The 19,669-nt window shown below is 50.0% G+C and overlaps 2 protein-coding genes across 2 annotated transcripts in view; one reads left to right on the forward strand and one right to left on the reverse strand.

The window, feature by feature from the left end:
* Nucleotides 1-2,094, forward strand: part of CFAP44 (cilia and flagella associated protein 44) — a 41,203-nt gene extending 39,109 nt beyond the window's left edge. Inside the window, exons 32-34 of the mRNA XM_058045456.1 lie at nt 215-375; nt 1,139-1,273; nt 1,789-2,094. Coding sequence (XP_057901439.1) covers nt 215-375; nt 1,139-1,273; nt 1,789-1,923 — 431 coding nt within the window. The 3' untranslated portion in view covers nt 1,924-2,094. The remainder of the gene's footprint in view (nt 1-214; nt 376-1,138; nt 1,274-1,788) is intronic.
* A 1,220-nt stretch (nt 2,095-3,314) lies between these two features.
* The window catches only part of BOC (BOC cell adhesion associated, oncogene regulated), a 54,223-nt gene continuing 37,868 nt past the window's right edge, over nt 3,315-19,669 (reverse strand). Inside the window, exons 4-19 of the mRNA XM_058045565.1 lie at nt 17,821-17,967; nt 17,395-17,538; nt 16,696-16,989; nt 15,569-15,874; nt 14,754-15,049; nt 11,866-12,025; nt 11,171-11,281; nt 9,761-9,967; nt 8,754-8,935; nt 7,535-7,640; nt 7,229-7,351; nt 6,376-6,597; nt 5,774-6,000; nt 5,118-5,197; nt 4,290-4,480; nt 3,315-3,963 (exon numbers count right to left, since the gene is read on the reverse strand). Of these exons, the coding sequence (XP_057901548.1) occupies nt 3,779-3,963; nt 4,290-4,480; nt 5,118-5,197; nt 5,774-6,000; nt 6,376-6,597; nt 7,229-7,351; nt 7,535-7,640; nt 8,754-8,935; nt 9,761-9,967; nt 11,171-11,281; nt 11,866-12,025; nt 14,754-15,049; nt 15,569-15,874; nt 16,696-16,989; nt 17,395-17,538; nt 17,821-17,967 (2,981 nt within the window). The 3' untranslated portion in view covers nt 3,315-3,778. The remainder of the gene's footprint in view (nt 3,964-4,289; nt 4,481-5,117; nt 5,198-5,773; nt 6,001-6,375; nt 6,598-7,228; nt 7,352-7,534; nt 7,641-8,753; nt 8,936-9,760; nt 9,968-11,170; nt 11,282-11,865; nt 12,026-14,753; nt 15,050-15,568; nt 15,875-16,695; nt 16,990-17,394; nt 17,539-17,820; nt 17,968-19,669) is intronic.

The following is a 19,669-nucleotide window of genomic DNA, read 5'->3' on the forward strand; positions in this document are numbered from 1 at the left end:
AGTGGTTTACTAGGACCGGCTGAGTGACCACACAGGCATCATCATGGGCAAGGACAAATGGCATGACTCAGCTGTGAGCTCTGTGTGGTTTTATGTGAATTATTTATTACAGAGCAAATACCAAAGGGCTCAGACAAAAAGCTGAGATAAGGCAGAAATTCTTGTAAACCAATGAATGACAGTGCTGCCATTTGTGCCCATGTCCCTCTGTTAGGACTGGAGGAGAGGTGCAATAATCTGATGATGGAGAAGTTTGGTCGGCTGGTTGATTTTGAAGAAGTTCAAGTACACTCTGTTAATATACCTAGGGAGCAGATGAAAGTGAGAATAATGGAGAAAGAGTACGAGCATTTTGTGGAGCTCAAAGAATGGGAGGTAAGTAGCAGGAAGAGGAAGAAGACACGTGTTGTGATGGTCTGTTAAGGCTTCGTTTTCCTGGGAACTGAAAAGTTACACTAAAATCTTTTGTCAACTTGCTCATATTTGATTTTTTTTCACTTATCCTTAATAGACCATAGTGTTCAACTCCGATTTCCCATCATCATTACTACCTCTGCTCCAGTTGCTGGTGCACATCCTATTTTTCATGGAGGTAGTTGATCTCTCTGTTTTGCTTTCCTCAAACACATTCCCTACATGAAGCCCTTGCAGAGTGCTTTTCTCTGGTTCTCAGGTGGTATTCAGCACCTCCTGCTTTCTCTTACTGCCTTTGGTGAGAGACTTTGAGTACAGAGCAGGCTCTGGCTCATGCCTGGGGTGCCAATCTGTGCAGTCTGAAAAGTTCATGTCTTCTTTTGGTGGGGCCTAAGGCTCAGCTGCTGTGGTGCAAGCAGGCAACACACTTATGCTGCCTTTACAGAAGGGCACAGGAGGGTACAGAAATACTATGTACCTAATAGCTTTCTTTTCCTTACACTTTTGCCTAACTGCTTTACTTACTTAGGCATTTGTAATTTAGATAAATTAAAAACAAAAAGATGACATGGCACTAAAGGTACTGTGCGTCAGATCCTGCCTGGTGGTGTGGCAGGATCAGTCTGTTGTTTACCTGTGACATTTACATTGTGCCTAGAACTTCTTCCCCACTCCACACTTTTTGTCCTCTCTCCTCCCAGATTGACTTTTTACATCTTTCTAGGAAAAAATTGTGGTCCTGCAGCATCAGCTAGCGAAGCTGACAAGGGAAAACACCAGCAAGCTGCACCAGCTGAACAGGTTTTGCCATGAAAAGCATCAGCTTGAAACTGAGCTGGAATCACTGACAACTGGTCAGGTGAGCCTTGTAGCCACTGCAGTGCTTGCAGGTTTGGGACTGTTCAGAAATGGGTAAGAGATCATGTGGCCCTCCCCAGCTCCCCGGTCTCACATCCTGCTCTGCAGTCAGCAGTTTGGGCTAGGAGTGGGACAGGCTGAATGGCTGCTCCTTACCTTACCATCTCTGCAATTGCTCACTTTGCTGCTTTCTAAGACTGAAACAAACTAATTTCTAATTAAAATATGCCTTGAAGGAATTAAAAGAATATTCCTTTGTTACATGGAAACAGTCATATTACAATCATGTAACAGCATTACAATGAGAACTGGATTTATTGCTCTGTACCAGGGAGGAAGTCTAAGTTAGTGAACCTTCAGTCTTTCACATAGTTCTGACTAAAGTGGGGAAAAGTCATGGGTATGTCCTGGTTCTTGGCAAGCTTCACTTTCCCTATTTGAAATAAATTTCCACTGTTAATTCTCCATGTTTTCTAGGAGCCATTGTTTTCCTCTCAATTTTTTTTTAATCTGCAGGGTGGAGAATTTGAGGGCACCCGAAGTGCTGACATCAAAGAGACAGCCCGGCTGGAGTCACGACTCATGCACATGACTTGTGAGGTGGCCCTTCTGAGAGAGGAAGTCAGCCAGGGCAGAGTAGATGAGATGTGAAAGAACTTGCTTTCCTTAGCAGAGAAGGTGGGTGCCTCTTTCTACAAGCTTTAGCACAAGACTCTGAGATTCAAACTCCCTGTTCAGAAATAGTAACTAACAATCCAAGTCACCCTTAAAATTAACTGTGGCAGCAGTCATGCCTGGAAGTGCAAAATTAATTGTTTTGGCTATCCAGGGGTTTAGTTGTAAAGAGTTATATGTGTTTTTTTAATCAAAATATGACTGTAACAACATATTTGGAATAAAAAATAGCAAATAAAACTACTAAATACTGTTATCAGTTCATCGCAGAGGGTTGCACTGGACAAGGTGTGCTGTGTGTGTCCATGTGTGTGGATTATGTCTGTGTCTGTCTTCAAACAAGTGACTGTGGGAAGCTGGTTTGAAGTTTCCTTGGGGCAAATATTTATTCGCAAAGATGGTAAAAGAAATCTGCCTCAAGCAAGCAGTTGTTACTGTTGAGCAGCAGTGGCCCTGTTCTGCCAACTGAGCTAGTTAGTCCAGGGACACACTACTGGCCCCAGGAGAAAGCAAAGGGGCCTTTCTCCTCAGGGAAGGACATGGCATTTACTGGCAGGAGGAGGGTGTAACAATGGAAAGTCAGCCCGTAATTCCACTGGCTTGCAGCCGCCTGATCCGTCTGAGGGCCAAGCTCTGTGTTTCCAGGTATTGCTCTTTTTTGCCTCTCTCATTTGGTGTGGTGGCAGTATGTGATCATTTACAGCACTTACCCTGCCTGATTGTGAAACCTTCCTTCATCCCCAGGCTGGAGGGGTTGTGTTCTTCCCACGCAAGGCTCCTGAGATGCTAATTTTTAATTGAATAAATTAAAAAACCTCCAGCTGCTCTTGCTGTTCCTCCCCATTTCCCACCTCTTGCCACAGGTCTTTGAGTCTCTGTCTGGTGTACATTCAGCAGGCCTCCAGCCATATCCCAGCCAGGCACAAGAACTTCCTGCTGGTCCCAGCACAAGTGTGTGAATGGTGCTCGTGCAGCCTACCCTTACAGGGGGTCCCTGCTGAGGAATGCACCTGGTGCTGGGAGCTCTTGTGCAGCTGCAGGTTGTGCCCTGGGAGGTAGGAAATGGCTGGAGCCCAGGCGAGGGGCTGTCTGGCACCAATCCCTTGCCTAACAAAGGGCAAGGACATACAGTGCCAGCTGGGTAGCCACATTCCTGGAGACTCAGCTGGAGACAGGGAACAAGACCCCAGAGTCAGCATCACCAGTGTCTATCTGGAAAACTCCAACTGCAGGAAAATGTCACCTTTCCCCAGATGTCCTGCTTGCTGTATGTCTGCAAGTGAAAAAGAAAGGGCTCATTCTGTGTGAGGAATCAGCTTAGAGTCAGGCACAGCAAAGACTAAAGCCTTTATTTTAGATGTTAAAGCGTGGATTTGTCTTTACAGATAAGCAGCTGCAGATGGCGTGTATGTGAAAGGTTGTTTAAGTTGATTAGGCAGAGTGCATAACTCCAGTCCATTCACAGGAGCATGTTCCTGGAACAAACTTTTCCTGTGGGGGAAAGGAAAAGACCTTTTGGGCAGCATTATTTGCTGTGAAACCCTCGCTGCAAGAGGATGCTGGCAGCTCTGTTTGGACCCATGTCCTGCAGTGTCCCTTGTCCAGCTGTTTCCATTGTATGCTCTGATGGTGCCACTGGGAGCTGCTGCCTTGTTTCCTGGGTCCTCCTGTGACCTTGCTGAGGATGCCTTCCGTCTCCATAGCATTATAAAAGGCACATATACATCTATATACAAGTGCATAAATATATAAATAGAGGTGTTATACAAAAATAAATACCCTTTCTCTTTTTCTCTTTAGAATAAGTCTTTTGCAAAAGGCAGCTTGGTCCCTAGCTGGTGGGAGGATGAGTCTCTAAGGGTCTCAGTGGTGGAGGGCTGCTGTTCAGATGTCTTGGTAGCTCCTGACCCAAAGATGTGATCACTGGATTCTGGGCATGGAGATCTCCTCTGGACTGGCAGCAGTCTAGTCTTTCTACCTCTTCAACTGGCACTAGCCCTAAGCAGCAAGGGCTTCCTGAGGGGGAAAGGAGCAAGAAATTATTACAATGCACACTGGAAAGAGACATGCAGTGGGAGGCTTCAGGTCAACAGTTCACTTTATGAGGAGGGGTACTCTGATCAAAGAGGAAGATCTGCATTCTGAAAGTCTGTGTGGGAGTTTGATGCCATGATCACACAAAACAAGTTTGATCTGCACTACAGGGGTGGATTAGGTCCTAGGGAGATTGATTCATATCACTTGAATACAAGCCATCAGAAAGGCTCTGCATTGAGATTTCCCCTCAAGAGCAGACTAAAATGATGAGATGAAGGAGGCATGGAGTTTCCCAAACCACTGACCTTGGTGGAAGAGGTCCCGTCGAGCATCCAGGCTAGGCCCTCCCACTTTGCTTCCTATCACTGGATGGTGGAGGCCAACAAAGTGCTCTTGAAGGTGAGGACAATCATCTTGTGGCTGAAGAAGCTGGTGAGTGGAGTCATCTGGGAGACTGTAGAGGAAAGAGTTGTCTTCTGTTCTGGAACTGGACAATCTGGGGAAGCAGGCAAAGAGGTTTAGTGCTGTTTACAGATCTTTCCTCCTTGAAAGATCTAACTCATGTGTTACAGCCAGTTCATCAATGCTGTGACACAGAACATTCCTAAATGAAGGGAAGAGCAGAAAATGGGATGTGCCAGTGGTATGGGAATGAGGTGATATGAGACCTGGTATCCATGACCCAAGAGCTGGCGAATGCCACAGGAGCTGAGAGGAATAGTGCCTCACACAGGAGGGAGCACGATAATGAAGGATGTCTGAACAGTGAGACAGAAAGCACTCACTTTGTGTGAGGGCAGATTCTGGGGCAGCTGTTTATCAGCATCAATCACAGATATTTGCTTCTCTCATCCTGCTTTTCAGTTTCCCACTTAGAAACAGGAGGAGGAAAAGGGGACAGAGGGGAGTAGGTCTTGGCCACCTCTACAATTAAATTATTCCTTCCTGAAATCCTAAGAGGAATGAGTTGTGTGAAGAGAATTTAGACCAAGGTGTCCTAGTGCTGGAGCATGGACTTGTTTCTCAAGAGCTGGGACAGACAGGAGTGTATTGATGGCAGGCCTCTGTAAGGATGTAGTCTTATGGGTCCCAGTAGATTGTTCCACCCTCCCTCTCCACAGGCCAGAACTCACCTAGAGGGCTGGTAGTCTTGCTGGGCACTCCCATTCTGCAGCACTCCTGCCTGCAGCAAGGCATTGGTCTCCTCATGTGACTGGAAGGAGAGAAGGATTCTTAGCAGAGCACTGGCACACAGCAGCATTAAGAGGCACATGCTGATCTGTGAGTCAGAGCCCTGGGGCAAACCACTGAAGCTCTTAAGCAGAAGGCAGAAAAAGCTGAAACTGTTTCTTTTGCTACTGAGGGCAACGAAACTGAGCACTGAAAAACTCATTTTACACTTACTGCTGAATGAGTGGGAGATAAGCAATTTATCATCTCAGCTCTGGCACTGCCTCTTACCCTTTTACAGAGTCCTCAGCATTGTCAGTCCCTGTGAGCTTTGCTCAGGGGACAGGAACTGTTCCCATAAGAGTTACCTTTCCTCACTGCCTCCTCCTGCCTTAAGAGGCACCTGGCCCAAGAAACCACACCTTCATCTGTGTTTTGGAGTCCTTCCTGTTCCCCCCGTGTCTCAGACTTCACTACAAAGGGGAAATCTCTTTTGGGAAACCAGCCTTGCCACTTCTACATGCTGCAAAGTCTGCCACCGCGCCTGGAGAGCCCTCTCACTGCAAGTGTGGCCTCCAGCTCATGACAAACCAGCTCTTGATTCCAGGTGTGGACTCACCTGTGGCATTTCATTGGGGCTGTAATCTCGGGGCTTGGTGCTTGCGTACCCCACTCCTGCAGAGGTGCAGATGCCATTCAGATGTGCCCTGCTGGCATAGGGCTGCCCATTGGCAAAGGGATGTCCATTGGCACGAGGAGCAGAGATGCCTCTCAGAGGCACCATGGTGTACTGGCAGGATGACACCAGCAGCCCAGCTCCTGGGAAGCCCATGTCAATGGTTTGCTCTGCAGAGGGAAGGAAAAGAAAGTCTGAGGCAAAAATCAGAGGTGAAGTCAAGCTTGTTGAAGCTCAGCATGTATAGGGTTAGGCTGTCCTATCAGGCAGCTATTTTGGCGTCTAAAGCACTCTTGGAGATAAATGGTGAAAAGGAGCCCTTCCCCCTAATCCCAGAGGTTCCTTGCAACAAGGCAAGCAGGACAAGGGACAAACAGTGCCTTTTGTCTTTATGGGGTTCCACAGGACATCTGAGACTTGCCCTCTGTCCATCCCTTCCCTGCTTCCCACAACTCCCTCACATTTTGGGTATTTGATGCAACTACACCCCGGGTGAGATTTAATCCACAGGCAAACCGTATCAGCCCCCAAGGAACAAGGCTTACTCTGCTTGGACCAAGCTCTCCAAAGGCAAAAGGGGATGAAAGCCACAATGAGGAGGACGATGGATCCCAGCACAACGCCTACAATCAAGTACGGCAAGTCGCTGGAACGGGCCACCATGGCTCCTGTCCCCAGGCCACTGTGCCCACCACTGAGTGGGGGACGCTGCTGAGGGGGCACTGGGGAGGGGGGAAGACGACCTGGCAGACCAAGAGACTTCCGAGCTGTGGAAGGAAGAGAGAACGTCAGAGACATGGCAGAGAGCACAGCAGTGCAGGGATGTTAATGCTGCTGTGGAGTGGCCAGACTTCTACGGTGGCTTTAAAGAAGCACTGCTGGATGACAGGAATCCTAGGCTGATGCATATGGCAGTACAGACAAGGCCTCTGTGCTTGGGCCACGGCTCTGCCAGATCTGCTGATGGACTGCTCAAGAAAAAGCAAATCCAAAATAGCTTCTCCAAAGCACACACTTGGACTTAATGCTGTTCCTGTCATGACTGCTTCGAAGACAACATGGGGCCTGCTCCTAGTGCAACATGGAATTCAGCACAGCAAGGGAAAGTGAACCCTTCTGCTTCCAGTCACCACCCATGTGATAGGCAAACAAAAGGTAACTGCTGCTCTGAGGGACAGCAATGGACTCTGCCCAAGGGGTGAGCACAGACTGGGCACACTGATCAACAGCATGGACAACCCTGTGTCTCTCTTCTCTTCAGTGCTGCCTCCACCACTTCACTGGAGCTTGGGTAATGTACTGTCAGGCAGGGATGGTTCCTGTCCTGCTGTGCTCTGACAGCTGCAGGCAGGGAAGGCAGCAGCTGTGCTCCCAGAGCTGCCCTGGGAATCCACTTACCTTTGGTTTCACAGATCATCACGTTGCTGAACTCACTTTCACCTCCCTCATTGAAGCACTGCATCTTAATGTCATACGAGGTCTCTGGCTGCAGGTGACTGATGGAGTGCCAGTAGCGATCTCCTGAAGAGGAAAAAACCACATGGAGCTCTGAACTTCCTCAGGGAACAGACAGTTGGCCCAGCTCTGCAGCAGCGCCTGGTAAAGCAGCCTGGACAGCCACTGCCTTTTGTGCACAGGGTTCTTTTGGCTGTGCTGTCTTCTAGCAGGGACCAGTGGCAGGCCCAGTCTCTCTATGTCTCCTACCTTCCACCACGTCCTTCTTGTAGTCACTGTCATTGTCACTGTCAGTGGGGCGGTAGTAGATGTAAAATCCATGGATGGGAGTGTTGTTGTTGCTGGCTGGGATGTACTGCAGAGAATGGGAAGGAGAGCAGAAATTAGCAGAGATGTCCATGCTCGTATTGTACTAGGTGAGGAGCAGCTGGGATAAATGGGATGGGACAGGAAGGTAACTTAGCAGAGGGACCTTCCTTGTGTTGCCATTGGTTTGCACAATGAGAGCTTCCCTACAAAAGCTCAGTGCTAATTGCTACTCTCAAGCTTTGCTTCTCTCAGGTAACAGACAAGCCGTGAATCTGGGCCTGTCACTCCAGGCAACCAGTGCTCTGCTCCCTCTCAGCAGCCTCAGACAATGATTCAAGAGAAAAAAATTCCTGAACAACAGTGACTCAGCTGGGCATGAGCAAGCACACCATCATCTTGACTTCAGCAGGCTCATGGCTTCCAGAGAAACTGGGTCTTGCCATGAACTGGTCACTGCAGGAGCTTTGTGTTTCTGAAGTCAGCTCTCTTCCTCCCCCACACGCAGGGCAGTACTGTCCCAGCTCCGTGTGCTCTTGCTGTCTTTCACCCAGTGCTTTACCAGCTACTATTTGAGTTTAAATGAACAGCAGTGCCCATCCTGCCTTGTGGCAATTTCTGGCTAGAAGCAGCTAGGAGAGGAGAGCAGTGCATCCCTCTGAATAAGCTCTAAGTTGTTGAAAACACTCAGATATGGTCTTGTTATCCAAAAGATCCTACCCACTCCTAAAAATCCTCTGCAGTGGTCTTCTGTAAATGATTATCAACATTTAGGATTGTTACCTAGCAAATGAGAGTGAAGGACATATCTGCTGGAAAATACCAGGAGAGAGGAGGTGCTAATGGAGCAAGCAGCCGCCCCATGCATTGTTCAACTGTGCTTATTGAACAAAATGGTCGAGACCCCACAGTTATCCATTGAAATCTTCCTGTATACAACGTGGATTCAGATGGAAAGGGTTTTCTAGGCTCTGTGACTTCCCGCCCTTTTATGTGTCCCAAGGCCAGTCCTCCTTTGGTGGACACAGCTATTGGATCTCAGATCCATTTGTGCTGGTGACAAGCCCCAGTGTGGTAACCTGGAGGATGTGTAAGCTGTGCAAGGAGCACCCACACACCTGGTTCTTGCCCCTGCAGCGCTCTCCACCCCCAGGAGCCTTACCATCCACTTGAGCATGATGGTGGTCTCGTTGATGGCGTCTGTGAAGGTGATGTAGGGCCCGGCCACGGGGCGCTCGTAGGCGCGGTTACTGTACCCGGACACCACGTACGGCCGAGACGCCGCGCTGGGCTCGCTCTCTCCCAGGATGTTCAGCGCCCGGACACGGAACTTATAGGATGTGCCTGTGGGGAAAATAGGAAATGAAGCGGTTGCAGGGACTGGAGTTTTCCAAGATTTCTACTGTCAGCATGACCCTGACTGTGAAGAGAGGCTACATCTCCAGAAAGCAGAGAGCCTACAGCAAGTTTGCTGTGGAAGTACATACACTGAATGGCCACATTTCAGCCATGTTCTAGATGCAGCCTGCTTTTATTTACCTTCTCCAATTCCTGTCTGGATGGTCCAAAGGTCAGACAGCAGTTTTGGAAGGTGTGCAGGGAGTTAAGAAATGCCTGATAGGATATCCTGGCCTGAAAGCAGGTATGAAAACATCATCTTCTTCCTCTACTCCATGGGAATTAAGTACATAAACATCAGTTCAAAACTCAAACCCTACGTAATTTTTACTCAAACTTAATTTTACTGATCTTTAGTTTGGGGTAGTTATGTTCCCCTTCTAAGCTGTTCAGCTCCATGATGAAATCTTTTCTCATGTGAAGTGCAACAGGATTTGTGTGCCCATCTGTCTTGCCTGTAACTAAGGAAAGTTCTGTCCTGTCTTGTAAAAGGCAAAAGCATATGCCTTTAGTAACTGTATCCTGTAATACAGAAAAACATGCCTAAGCCTCCCTGAGGGAGGTCAAACCTATGCTGGTCTCTGCAGCTGGAGAAATTGGAGAAGCATCTGCAGCCTTTTCCCCATGCATCTAGGGCAGGAGTCAGGGAAGCTTTGTTTTGCTCACACATGCCAGGGCTGAGCAGGACGTGACAGATCGTTAACCATCCTACAGGGACCCTGCAGCCTTCCTACAGACCTCCAGGAAGCAGGGAGGAGAGCACCTGCCTACCTTTTTCCAGGCCTGGGATTTCCACAGAGAGGCGAGAGGGTGGAATGTCACTGGTGGCCAGAACCCAGTCTCCCAACTTTTTCAATTTCTTATACTCCACGCGGAAAGACTGGATGGGGAACCCGCCATTGCCACGGGGGATCCAGGTCACGTACACAGACGTCTCGGAGGCCATGGAGATGGTTGGACGGTCCGGTGCCTCTGGAGCTGCAAGGGACCCAGAAGGACATCAGGACGTGAAACATGTTCTGCTCACCCTGTCTGGAGGATCCTATGGCTCAGTGGTATGCAGGTGAAGGACTACCTACACTGCACCCAGCCACATGCTCTGCAATTCCTAAATGCTCTTCATTAGAGCTGGCACCCCCAAACTCTCAGGCCTTTCAGTTTGTGCCCACAAGCACCTTTTACTCCTGCTTACATCTTGCTGCTTTTCCACTCCCGGCTCAAGTGGGATGACACAAACTTTCAGGTGTGATCACCCATCATGGGAGGGAAAGCAGTGTGAGAGGTGGATGCAGGGCTGGAGACAGAGCAAAAAGCCTGGGTGATGTGGAAGCAGTGAGCAGGGGGAGACTGATGCAGGGACAACCAAGTGTAGGAGACAGAAACAGAAGAGATTGAGAAGGAACAGCTGAGAAGGAAAAAGGAAAAGTTCTGAACTGTGGAAATGCAATTTGACAGGAAAACAATCAAAAGATGGGAGGAAAACAGATGAATGGAGCTAAAGATATGAAAATAAAGACAACAAATGAATAAGTATGGGGGAGATTGAAGGATGGGACCTCACAGGATTAGGATTGAAGGAGAGAATTTCACAGAAATGATAAAGGCAATAGTCATGATACAGACAAGGTGGGAAACAAGAAATTAGACTGACGAGTAGGGATCTGATGTTTCTCCAGTGCAGCAAGATACCCAAATGGAGCACTCTGCACCTGTAGAATGGGAACTAATTGCCCCTAGCCAGGGCTTGGCTGAGAGAGGAGGATGCCAGGACATGCAGGATGGAACTTGGTCCCCGTTCCTCCCTCACACTCCTTCAGCACCCACTGGTGCAGTGCAATTTGTTGCTCCTGTGCCTCACACATTCACAGATTTCAAGACAGGGCTTTCTAAACCCTCTGTGTGGAACTCAGAAAAAGGCAGAGAGTTGCTGAGACATCCTTGCATTAAAGGTGGGGCCAGGCAGTGGGATTTGCCTGCGCTCCAGGACTTGCTGTCTGCCAAGGCCAGTAGCAGGGGTGTCCAAAAGGACCTCTCCTTGCCAGAAGCTAGAAACCACTCATCCAGCACTGCACTCTTGATTTACCCGGCGGAGACTTCAACCCCAACATGCCTGGCCACTGCCACCCCCAAGAGACCCAGCACCCCCCACCCTCCCAGGTGCCAGTTCAGGGAGGGCCTTACGGGACAGACGGCTGTTGTCGGCCTGGTTGCTGCTTTGCGTGCTCGTGCCCGGGTCATCCCTCTGGATCTGCTGCTCTTTGCTGGCAACAATCTCTGGTTTTGGGCGCCGGCCTGTGCAGAAAGGAGAGGTGGCATCAGTAACAGAGAGATACACTCAGAATTAACTTTTGCTGTGATGAGGAAAGCAAATGTTCCCAGACAGGATGTGGAGGTAAGTACTTCCTGGACTCTAACAGCCCTAGGGGCTCGAAGCACTCAGCCTGCTGGCAAGAACTAAAGCTAAAGGGGCAGACTTGTTAATAATACCCCTCAAATTTAATTTTCTACAACTTTTAATTGGCTTTCTTGAAATGTTGCTGGATTTCTGTCTCCAGGCAGAGGATGAATTAAACAATCTCTTGACATTTATGCAAGACACATTTTCTACAGTTCTGCAGGTGTTCAACTGAGACACCAAGGCAAGAAGGGACTTATTCCAACTCACACAGAGGATTGGGTTAGAATTTTCCCCATCCTACCCTTCCACTTTCCCTTCTGACAGTTGCTCTAAGCTGAGGACAGATGGGTTTCCAGAGCAGAAACACTCCCATTGTCCAAAGGCTGGTGCTTTGTGCCTCAGGGCTGGGACAGGATGTTTCAGAGGGCCACTCCCTGACTCAGAGCAAAAGGGACCCCAGGGAAGGTCTGTCCTTTACCGGTGCGGAAGGTCACCATGGCTGTCTGTCCCTCGCCAGCACAGTTGTGAGCAGCCATCTCCACCTCGTAGAGGCTGCCAGGGTCCAGCCTGGTGAGGGTCAGGCGGTGCTGCGAGGCTGGGACATCCCTCACAGCCCAGCTGTCCGAGGCGTTGGTGACCTGCTGAGAGACCAATGCAGGTGCTGCAGAGCTTGGGGCAGGCTGGGCTTCTTGTGGGCACTGAGCTCAGAAACTTTATTAGTAAGTTTTGTACCAACCACACCTCCTTTCTCGTCCTTCTTGGCAAAGGAAGGAGATGTTTCCAGCCTGATTTTACAAAGCATTTCAGGTATAAGCAGGACAAGTCACCCAAGCCCCAGAGTGTTTTCTTGACCCCAGGGTTCAGTCAGCCCTGTTCTATCCTCTGGTTCCCTTTGATAACACCATTTACACACTCTATGTGTGCAAATCTCCAGAGCAGAAGCGGCCCCCAAAATGCAGCATCAGCCACAGGATTGAGCTGCTTTAGGAGCCAAATCTCTTCTGCAGCCCAGCTGCTGAGCTGCTCATTTAGACACTGGCCATTTCTGTGGGATGAGGTACCCAGACACAACTTTGTTTTAATGAGTTTTATCGAGCCTCACCCCTGCTACTTTGGGGCTGAAATGAAGAACCATAATGCTAGAGCAAAGGTTTCTGCAGGGAAGAGACTGCATGGCCATAGCCCTCAGAAAAGCTTGGAAACACAAGGGGTTTTTTTTGTGATACCCTAGTGCCCCATGCAGAGGGGGAGGGAAGGTGGAACCTTCCTCCTGCTCCCCAGCTGCAAAGATAATATTTTTGCAGGCAAACAGGCAGGACACTGAAGTGACCCGGTGCCAAAAGGAGAATTAGTAATGCAGGCAACGCAACAGAACGGAAATGCCAAGACTCTGCTGTATCATTCATCTTCCCCAAGCGTTTGACACTGACTGATTAATGCCTGCCTTGTTTTATTTTTATTCCTGAGCCTGCAAAGTTGTGAGGCCAAGGAGGGGAGCCCTAAAGGCTGCTAATATCCAGGAAAGGGAAAGAGAAATTCTTAAGAAACAAAAATAAGGGCTGCATGGCATCTGACTGCTTGCAGGCTGCTGAGAGTTTGGGGCAGTGTAGGAACAGGGTAAAAAGAGACATTCACAGACATTTTCTAGAGAAGAAGCAGAACCTTGCCCAGCACAAATGCGGGTCTTCTGTCAGTAGGTCTAACTTTCTTTACAGCTGTCTTCCACACAAAGAGCCTTTTCTTTTGTTGCTAAATTGATTCCTTCCCTCTCCACACACATGCTTTTCCAGTCAGAATGTCAAAACCAGATCATTACATAACTTGATCCTAAGAATCTTGGATAGAAAGGGACTCTTTTAAAACACGTTTAAGGGTTATTGGGACTAATTCCTTCCCACACAATCCTTAAGCATCCCAAGAAAGAGTCTCCAGCTGAGAATTTGGACTACACTGAAAACATATTACTGCAAACTGCAGTGACCCATGGTAACCTTCACTGCCCCACAGCCCCTTCCAGGTGAAGCGCTGAAAAACAAATCAAATATGGACAAACTCCAAGGCTGCAAGTTAGGATTGCAAGCAGAATTGGTAGTTACATGATACACCACTGGAGAATAGATCTCTCCTTGGCAGATAACCAGAGCCAATAGTCTGGCGATGCTTTTGGCAACTTTGTTTTTTATTTAAGCTTGCCCTATTGTGTTCCTGTGCTGGCCTCTTCTCCCTTTGTTTTAAAGGACTCTTTAAAGGACTCTTTGAAGAGATGGTTAGCTGAAATCTTCATCTTAATTTTTTTTTAGAAAGAAATCAAGGATTGTAACAGTCTTTTATTACACTATATTTTCACAAAAGCAAAAAATTCTGGGAAAATGGATACATACACTCACATGTACATGAAAACAGTGCCTTGCAGTGGGTGGAAATCCCAAACATGCGATCTGGCATGTTTTTGGAAACACTCAAACCCTCTGGGGTTTGAGGCAAAACCTGCCTCTCTACTGCAACTCCCTGGCTACCCAAAAGGAAAGAAAAGCAGTAGACAAAAAAATTCAAGCCTCTTTTTCCCACTTATCCCCAGCAAAATGGATGAGATACTTTAGAACTCAAAACCAGAATTTTTCCCTCAACAATGCTCCACCTTTTAAAGAAACTGCTGGGGTACAGCTGTGCCTGCACTGTGCCTGTGGTGCCATGACACATCCTAGAGGGAGGAGCCCATGGGCTCCAGCAGGACTTGGCCGTGCACCATGTGCTCACACTGTGCCACCTGCAAGCAATGTGCCACCACAATGCACTGCTTCCAGCTACAACAATAAATCTGGGGGATATGGACCTTCCCAGAGGATTCAGCACGGCTATGACAGTTCTCTGCTGGCTCCTCACACTCACTGAGCATGGGCACTTCAGTGCTGCTGAGCAGAGCAGCCACATGCAGCGGAGAGGCTGCTGCTCTGTGTCCTGCAGCCCGTTCAAGGCAGAGATGCTCCAGTGGCTTGTGCCAAGACAAGTCACTGTGCAGAACAAGTCACTGTGCAACCTGCCCTCAGGGCTTCCTACCTGTGCAAACATACAACTGGGAATTGGGCATGGAAGCTACTGGGAAGTGTGTGCGTGTGCCTTCTGCATTCTTAGGCAGGCAGGCACTGCCACTGGGCTCTTTCTGGATAGCTCAGCAAACCTCCTGTCACATCCTGTATCCATCACACCTCAGCAGGCTGAGGCTGCAGCTCAGGAGGTCCCACTAACCAGTGCCACCAGTGAGCGATGGGTGCCCCTGCCCACAAAGCATGAAACACGTGGTGAGGCCACCACCCCACCCAAGGAATGGTGCAGAGGGAAGATGGGAGCAGGGCAAAACAGGGATACCTTGCGATGCTTCACCACATAATAGAGGATGGGGGCTCTGCTGTCAGGCCGGGGTCTCCACACCAGGTCATAGCTGTCTGTCTTGGATGTCCGTGGAGAACTGAGGATGATGGGGGCTTCGGCTGGAGTCACCAGCCCCTTGTTGGCTGCACACTGTGGAGATGCTGCTAGAGGGGTTGTCCCAGGCTTTGGCAGTCCAGCTGTATCCAAGGGCAGCTTTAAGGCACTGTCCCTGGAAGGTGGTGTTGGAGGTTGAGCTGAGTCCAGATGGGCATCTTGCCCAGGGTTGAGTGGAGCTCCTGGAAAACAAGGTGTCACAGCAGGGTAAACACCTATCCCAGTCTGTGGTTAAGGCACAGCTGTGAGCCCCTTGTGCGGTGCTGCCTGCTGTACCACTCAAAAAGGTATTGGCAACAATCCCTCCTTCCCCTGCTATAAACCACAGGGTTCTCTGTCTCTCTGCAGTTCTTCGGGTAAGTTGAACTGTGTAAGTTCAACAGGGTCCAAGGAATCGGGTAGTGCCTCTCCTACTCCAGGAAAATTCAGTTTTTAGGCTCTTGCTCAGTGCAAGTTCAGAGACAGAGCTAAGCCATGGGGTGAGGCACTACACCTAGATGTCTTGTGTCTCTTGTGTAGAGATCACCCAAATGTGCACTCATAGCCCCACCCTTAGAAGCAAAACTAGTGTCACGTGTTCCCACAGAAAGATATGGAGACCTCAGGCAGAGAAGCGCCTGCAGCGCAGGTTAAATAGGAAGCAGGGGCAACACCCCAGCTTCCTTCCCGTGTCTTTGTCCTGTCTGTCGGGCTGTGACTGAATGGCCATGGCTTTGGGGAGAGGGGCTTACCCGGGCCGGCTGTCCTCAGCTGCACCATGGCTTGGGCGCTGCCCACCTCGTTCTCGGCCATGCACTGGTAGATGCCCTCGTCCTCGGGCCCCACGCTGAGCAGCCGCAGTGCCCGGCGCGACAGCCGCAGCCGGTGGCTGCCCGACAGCGGCACCGCATTGCGCAGCCACATCACTGAGGGCTGCGGGTTCCCTCGCACCTTGCACGTGAACTTGGCACTCTGGCCCCAGGGAATGATCTGCTGGGATAGCTCCATGGTGACCTCTGGGGGTTCTGTGTGAGGAACAAACACAGACAGCTGAGCACCACTTGGCTGGGAGCATGGCACGGTCATGGCTTTGCACTTTCCTCTCTGACAGGGATGAGAGCAGAGTGATTGTTTCCTACCCTAAAGTCCCACTACTCCCTTTGTGGGGGCCCACATGGGTCTGCTTCAGTGCCCCTCCCCTTCAGCATCCACATAAGCTGCAAAGGGAGGTAGCCCAAGGCCATCTGCCCTCTCACATGACATCAGACGAGTGCCATTTTTCTGAGCTGAAATGCTACTCTGCGAAGACTGTGCTTGTGCCACAACACCACATTGGCACCTGATGAAATGCAATCTGTGAAACATAGGCTTAATCTCCCTAAAAATTGTGAGACTGGGAAGTTATGTGTGGTAGAAATATCTGAGGTGTAGTATCCCTTACGTTTTCCACTCCACACAGAGCTTCCCTACAAAGAACAAAAAACAGAACAAAACAAAGACACTCCAGTGTCTTCCCTAAGCCAATGTCAAATATGTCTAAAAAGCAATCAGGCTTCCACTAGAAAGTATTAGAACAAAAGCAGTGCCACAAATGACAGGATAAGAGCTTCTGCAGAGGAAAGGAGGATCCATCATCTTCAGCCCATGGTGGGAGCCAAGAAGGAGGAACTACAGCCCTGAAGAAAGAATTAGTCTGGTCTCCCGGAAACTGGAACCACAAGTAGGGGTTTGCATTACATTGTGGTTTGTCCAGGGAGAAGAAGAGTGCTTCAGCGCCAGTATCTTCCCCTAGAAGAAGATGAGATGTCCAAGTCCTTCCTGAAACAATGGCTCCAGCAGCACTCACCGAACACCTGCACGTTGTAGAAGATGAACGCGGCACCGGCCTCGCCAACGCCATTGTCGGCAGTGCAGCTGTAGGTGCCCGAGTCCTCCTCGCTCGTGGGGTCGATCAGGAGGTTGCTGAGCAGGAAGCGCGTCTTGTTGTAGGCGGAGACGCCAGAGCCATCCTTGGCCCAGGTGACCCGCGGCGGGGGGATCCCGCTGGCCACGCACTCCAGGATCAGGCTCTGGCCCTTGGTGACAATGATGGTCTGAGCCTCAGGAGGGTAAATTATCCGGGCTGCTTCCGCTGTGGAGCCTGGGGAGGAGAGATGGAGGAAGGAGGTGCGTGGGAAAGAAGGCGGATGGTGGGAGGGCATCCTGTGCAGTGGGTAAGTAGGGACAATGGTAGAGCAGGCTGTTTTCCTCTGCTGGGATGGTAAATGGCAATGCAGGACCAGAGGGACATTCTGTAAGGGTTCTCTGCACACACCAAAGCCACTTTGCCAAAGGGCTAAGGGCCTTTGCCCGCCTACCACCAAGAACCAATCCTAAGGAAGCATGGCAACCCCAGGGCTGCATACACATACTCCAGGAGCAGCCCTTGGGCCTTCTGCTGCTGGAAAGGAGTTTTCTCAGCAACTGATAATGGTTCACACAGAAAGCCAGCTGTACCAGACAGCCCCCAGAGCTGGAGATGTGCGGTGAAGGGAGAATGGCTTACGTCTCACACGGAGCCTCTCACTGGAGACTGAAGTTTTCACCTCCTGTGTCACAGGGTTGTAGGCAGCACATTTATAAGTCCCCTCATCCTCCTGGCTGGCATTAACGATCTGAAGGTTTCCAGATGGCATAATAAGATAATTGTCTAGAGAGAGAGAAAAGAAAGTGGCACATGATCACAAGATATACTCCTGTCCAGCCTCCTGGAACACATGCAGTGTCCTGAAGAAAAGGTGGACGAGGGGGAAAGAAAAAACCATGATGTCCCAGGCAGCATGGACATCAGGGAGATCATGCCAGGGACCCTGAAGTAACTTGTGTTCAGACAGGTGGCAAAGGGACAAGGAGGCAGCAGGTAGAGATAGCTACTGCTGGTAAGGAAGGGTGAAACTGAGGGTCCTGTTGGGACAGACCTCTGTGCGCTCACCTCGGGAGGCCTCCAGCCACTCCTGCTTCACACTGTAGCGGACCTGAGCCTTGGGGTGACTTTCGGGCAGGTCGCAGGCAATCACGGCTGTGTTCCCTTCATCCACCTCGATCACATGCTGGCCGTCAAACTTGAAATCTTTGAGATCTGCAAAGAGAGCAGAAGACAAGGCATCTCAGTGGCTGGCTAAACATCTCAGCATCAGCTCCTGCTCTCCCCATGAACTCGGGGCTGTTTCCTCGTGGTGCTGGCAGAGGACTGCTGTGACCCCAGCAGCTAGGGAAACTGGCTTCCTTTCACAACTCCCCCTCCCTACCCCCCCTTTATTCCTACAAAATGAGTAACTTAAAACACAGCTTCTGGAGAAACTGCCTGCTCCAGGGCTGGGAAACTGGGTGTGAAAAATCCTGGCCTGAGAGTAAAAAATAAGCCAACTTACTGTAGCACTGAAGGGCAGCCAAAAATGGTCCTTCTGCTGCCTGCTACTTCACACATGGCTGCTGTCCTGCTACTGAGAAGCTGACTTTGTAGTCATAACTCAGGAAGCCCAGCCTGCTTCAAGGGTGTACAGATGCCAGGTGGGAGAAGTGTGTGATGCTCCCTGAGCTCCTCCCACACCTGAGAAATCAGCATCTCTGTTCCAGGCACTCTTGCTCCAATCAAATATCTTTCAGCTGGAAGTTGGTTAACCACACATGTGCCCAAGCTCCAGTTAACAGAACAGGGACTTGCAAAGAAAACCAGCTCCTCCTCAACATGGCACAGCTGCTCCTTCCCTAAAGCAGCTGTGAAAACCCTGTCTCACCACATCCCTCTGCCCATGCTGTGATGGGAGTTCCCACCTTGGCTGGGCTGATGTGGGTAGCAGGACTGGAAGCACAGGAACTAAGAAGAAGGGGTACCTAACCTTTTGTTTTCTTTTCCCTGTTTTTTTAAAGCAGGAGGAAAGGACTGCAGCAAAACCCCATGGATCTGGAAGGGCAGGGAGTATGCCAACCTGGCCCCAACAAACTTTTCAGAGAGAAAACTGGTTTCCATTCTCTCTGGGCGTGATGGCAAATCTTGCGGACGCACTGCAAGCTTGAAGTTTGTCTCAGACACCTGTGCTGTGAGGGAGGAGGTTTTGTCCCTCGTGCATTTTTACAATGCTGTACACCAGCCCAGGTGTTTTCACCCCTAGTGAAAACAGCACATCCCGCAGTTGGTTGTTGTCACAGGTGACAGGTCACACTGTCATATCAAGGCTCAGGTTGGTGCCTCTTCCCAGGATCAAGGGCTAACAGATCTCCTGAATGGCATGCCACTAATTCTGGATCAGACCCCAGTCTAATGCAGTGTGTTGCATTCTGCAGCCAGGGCACAGCCTCGTGCTGTCGACAGCTCCCTCGGCCCCAGAACCCATCCCAGGACGTGGCAGCCGTGCCCTCGGGCAGTTTGGGGCCGGGGGGCAGCAGGAGGGCTGGCGGCGGGCGGGCGGCCGGCAGCCTCCCTTGGCAGCCCCAGCCAGCAGAAAAATGCGGGGCTTGTTCTCTGGGAAATGCAGCAGCGCTCCAAGAGCAAAAGACAACTCTGGCTCCAAGCTTCTCCCACCCACAGTCATGGAAAAGTGACATGAAATTTCTCAAGCAGACTTTCTGATTAAAGCAAGATCCTTTATGGAGTTTAAATAAAAACCAGCTCTCTTGGCAAGGCATCGAGAAAGCCTCCCCGAGCGCGGTGCGGAGGGGCTGTCGGGCGGCTGCTGGGGGAGCCAGCGGTCCCGGGCCCAGATCTGAGGGGAGGAGAGGAGGTTGAAAAGAAAAGGGGAGGTTTTGCAATGTCATAAAAATGATTTGCAATGAACATGCTT

Source organism: Melospiza georgiana, chromosome 2 (genome assembly GCF_028018845.1).
Source record: "Melospiza georgiana isolate bMelGeo1 chromosome 2, bMelGeo1.pri, whole genome shotgun sequence".
Classification (NCBI taxonomy): Eukaryota; Metazoa; Chordata; class Aves; order Passeriformes; family Passerellidae; genus Melospiza; species Melospiza georgiana.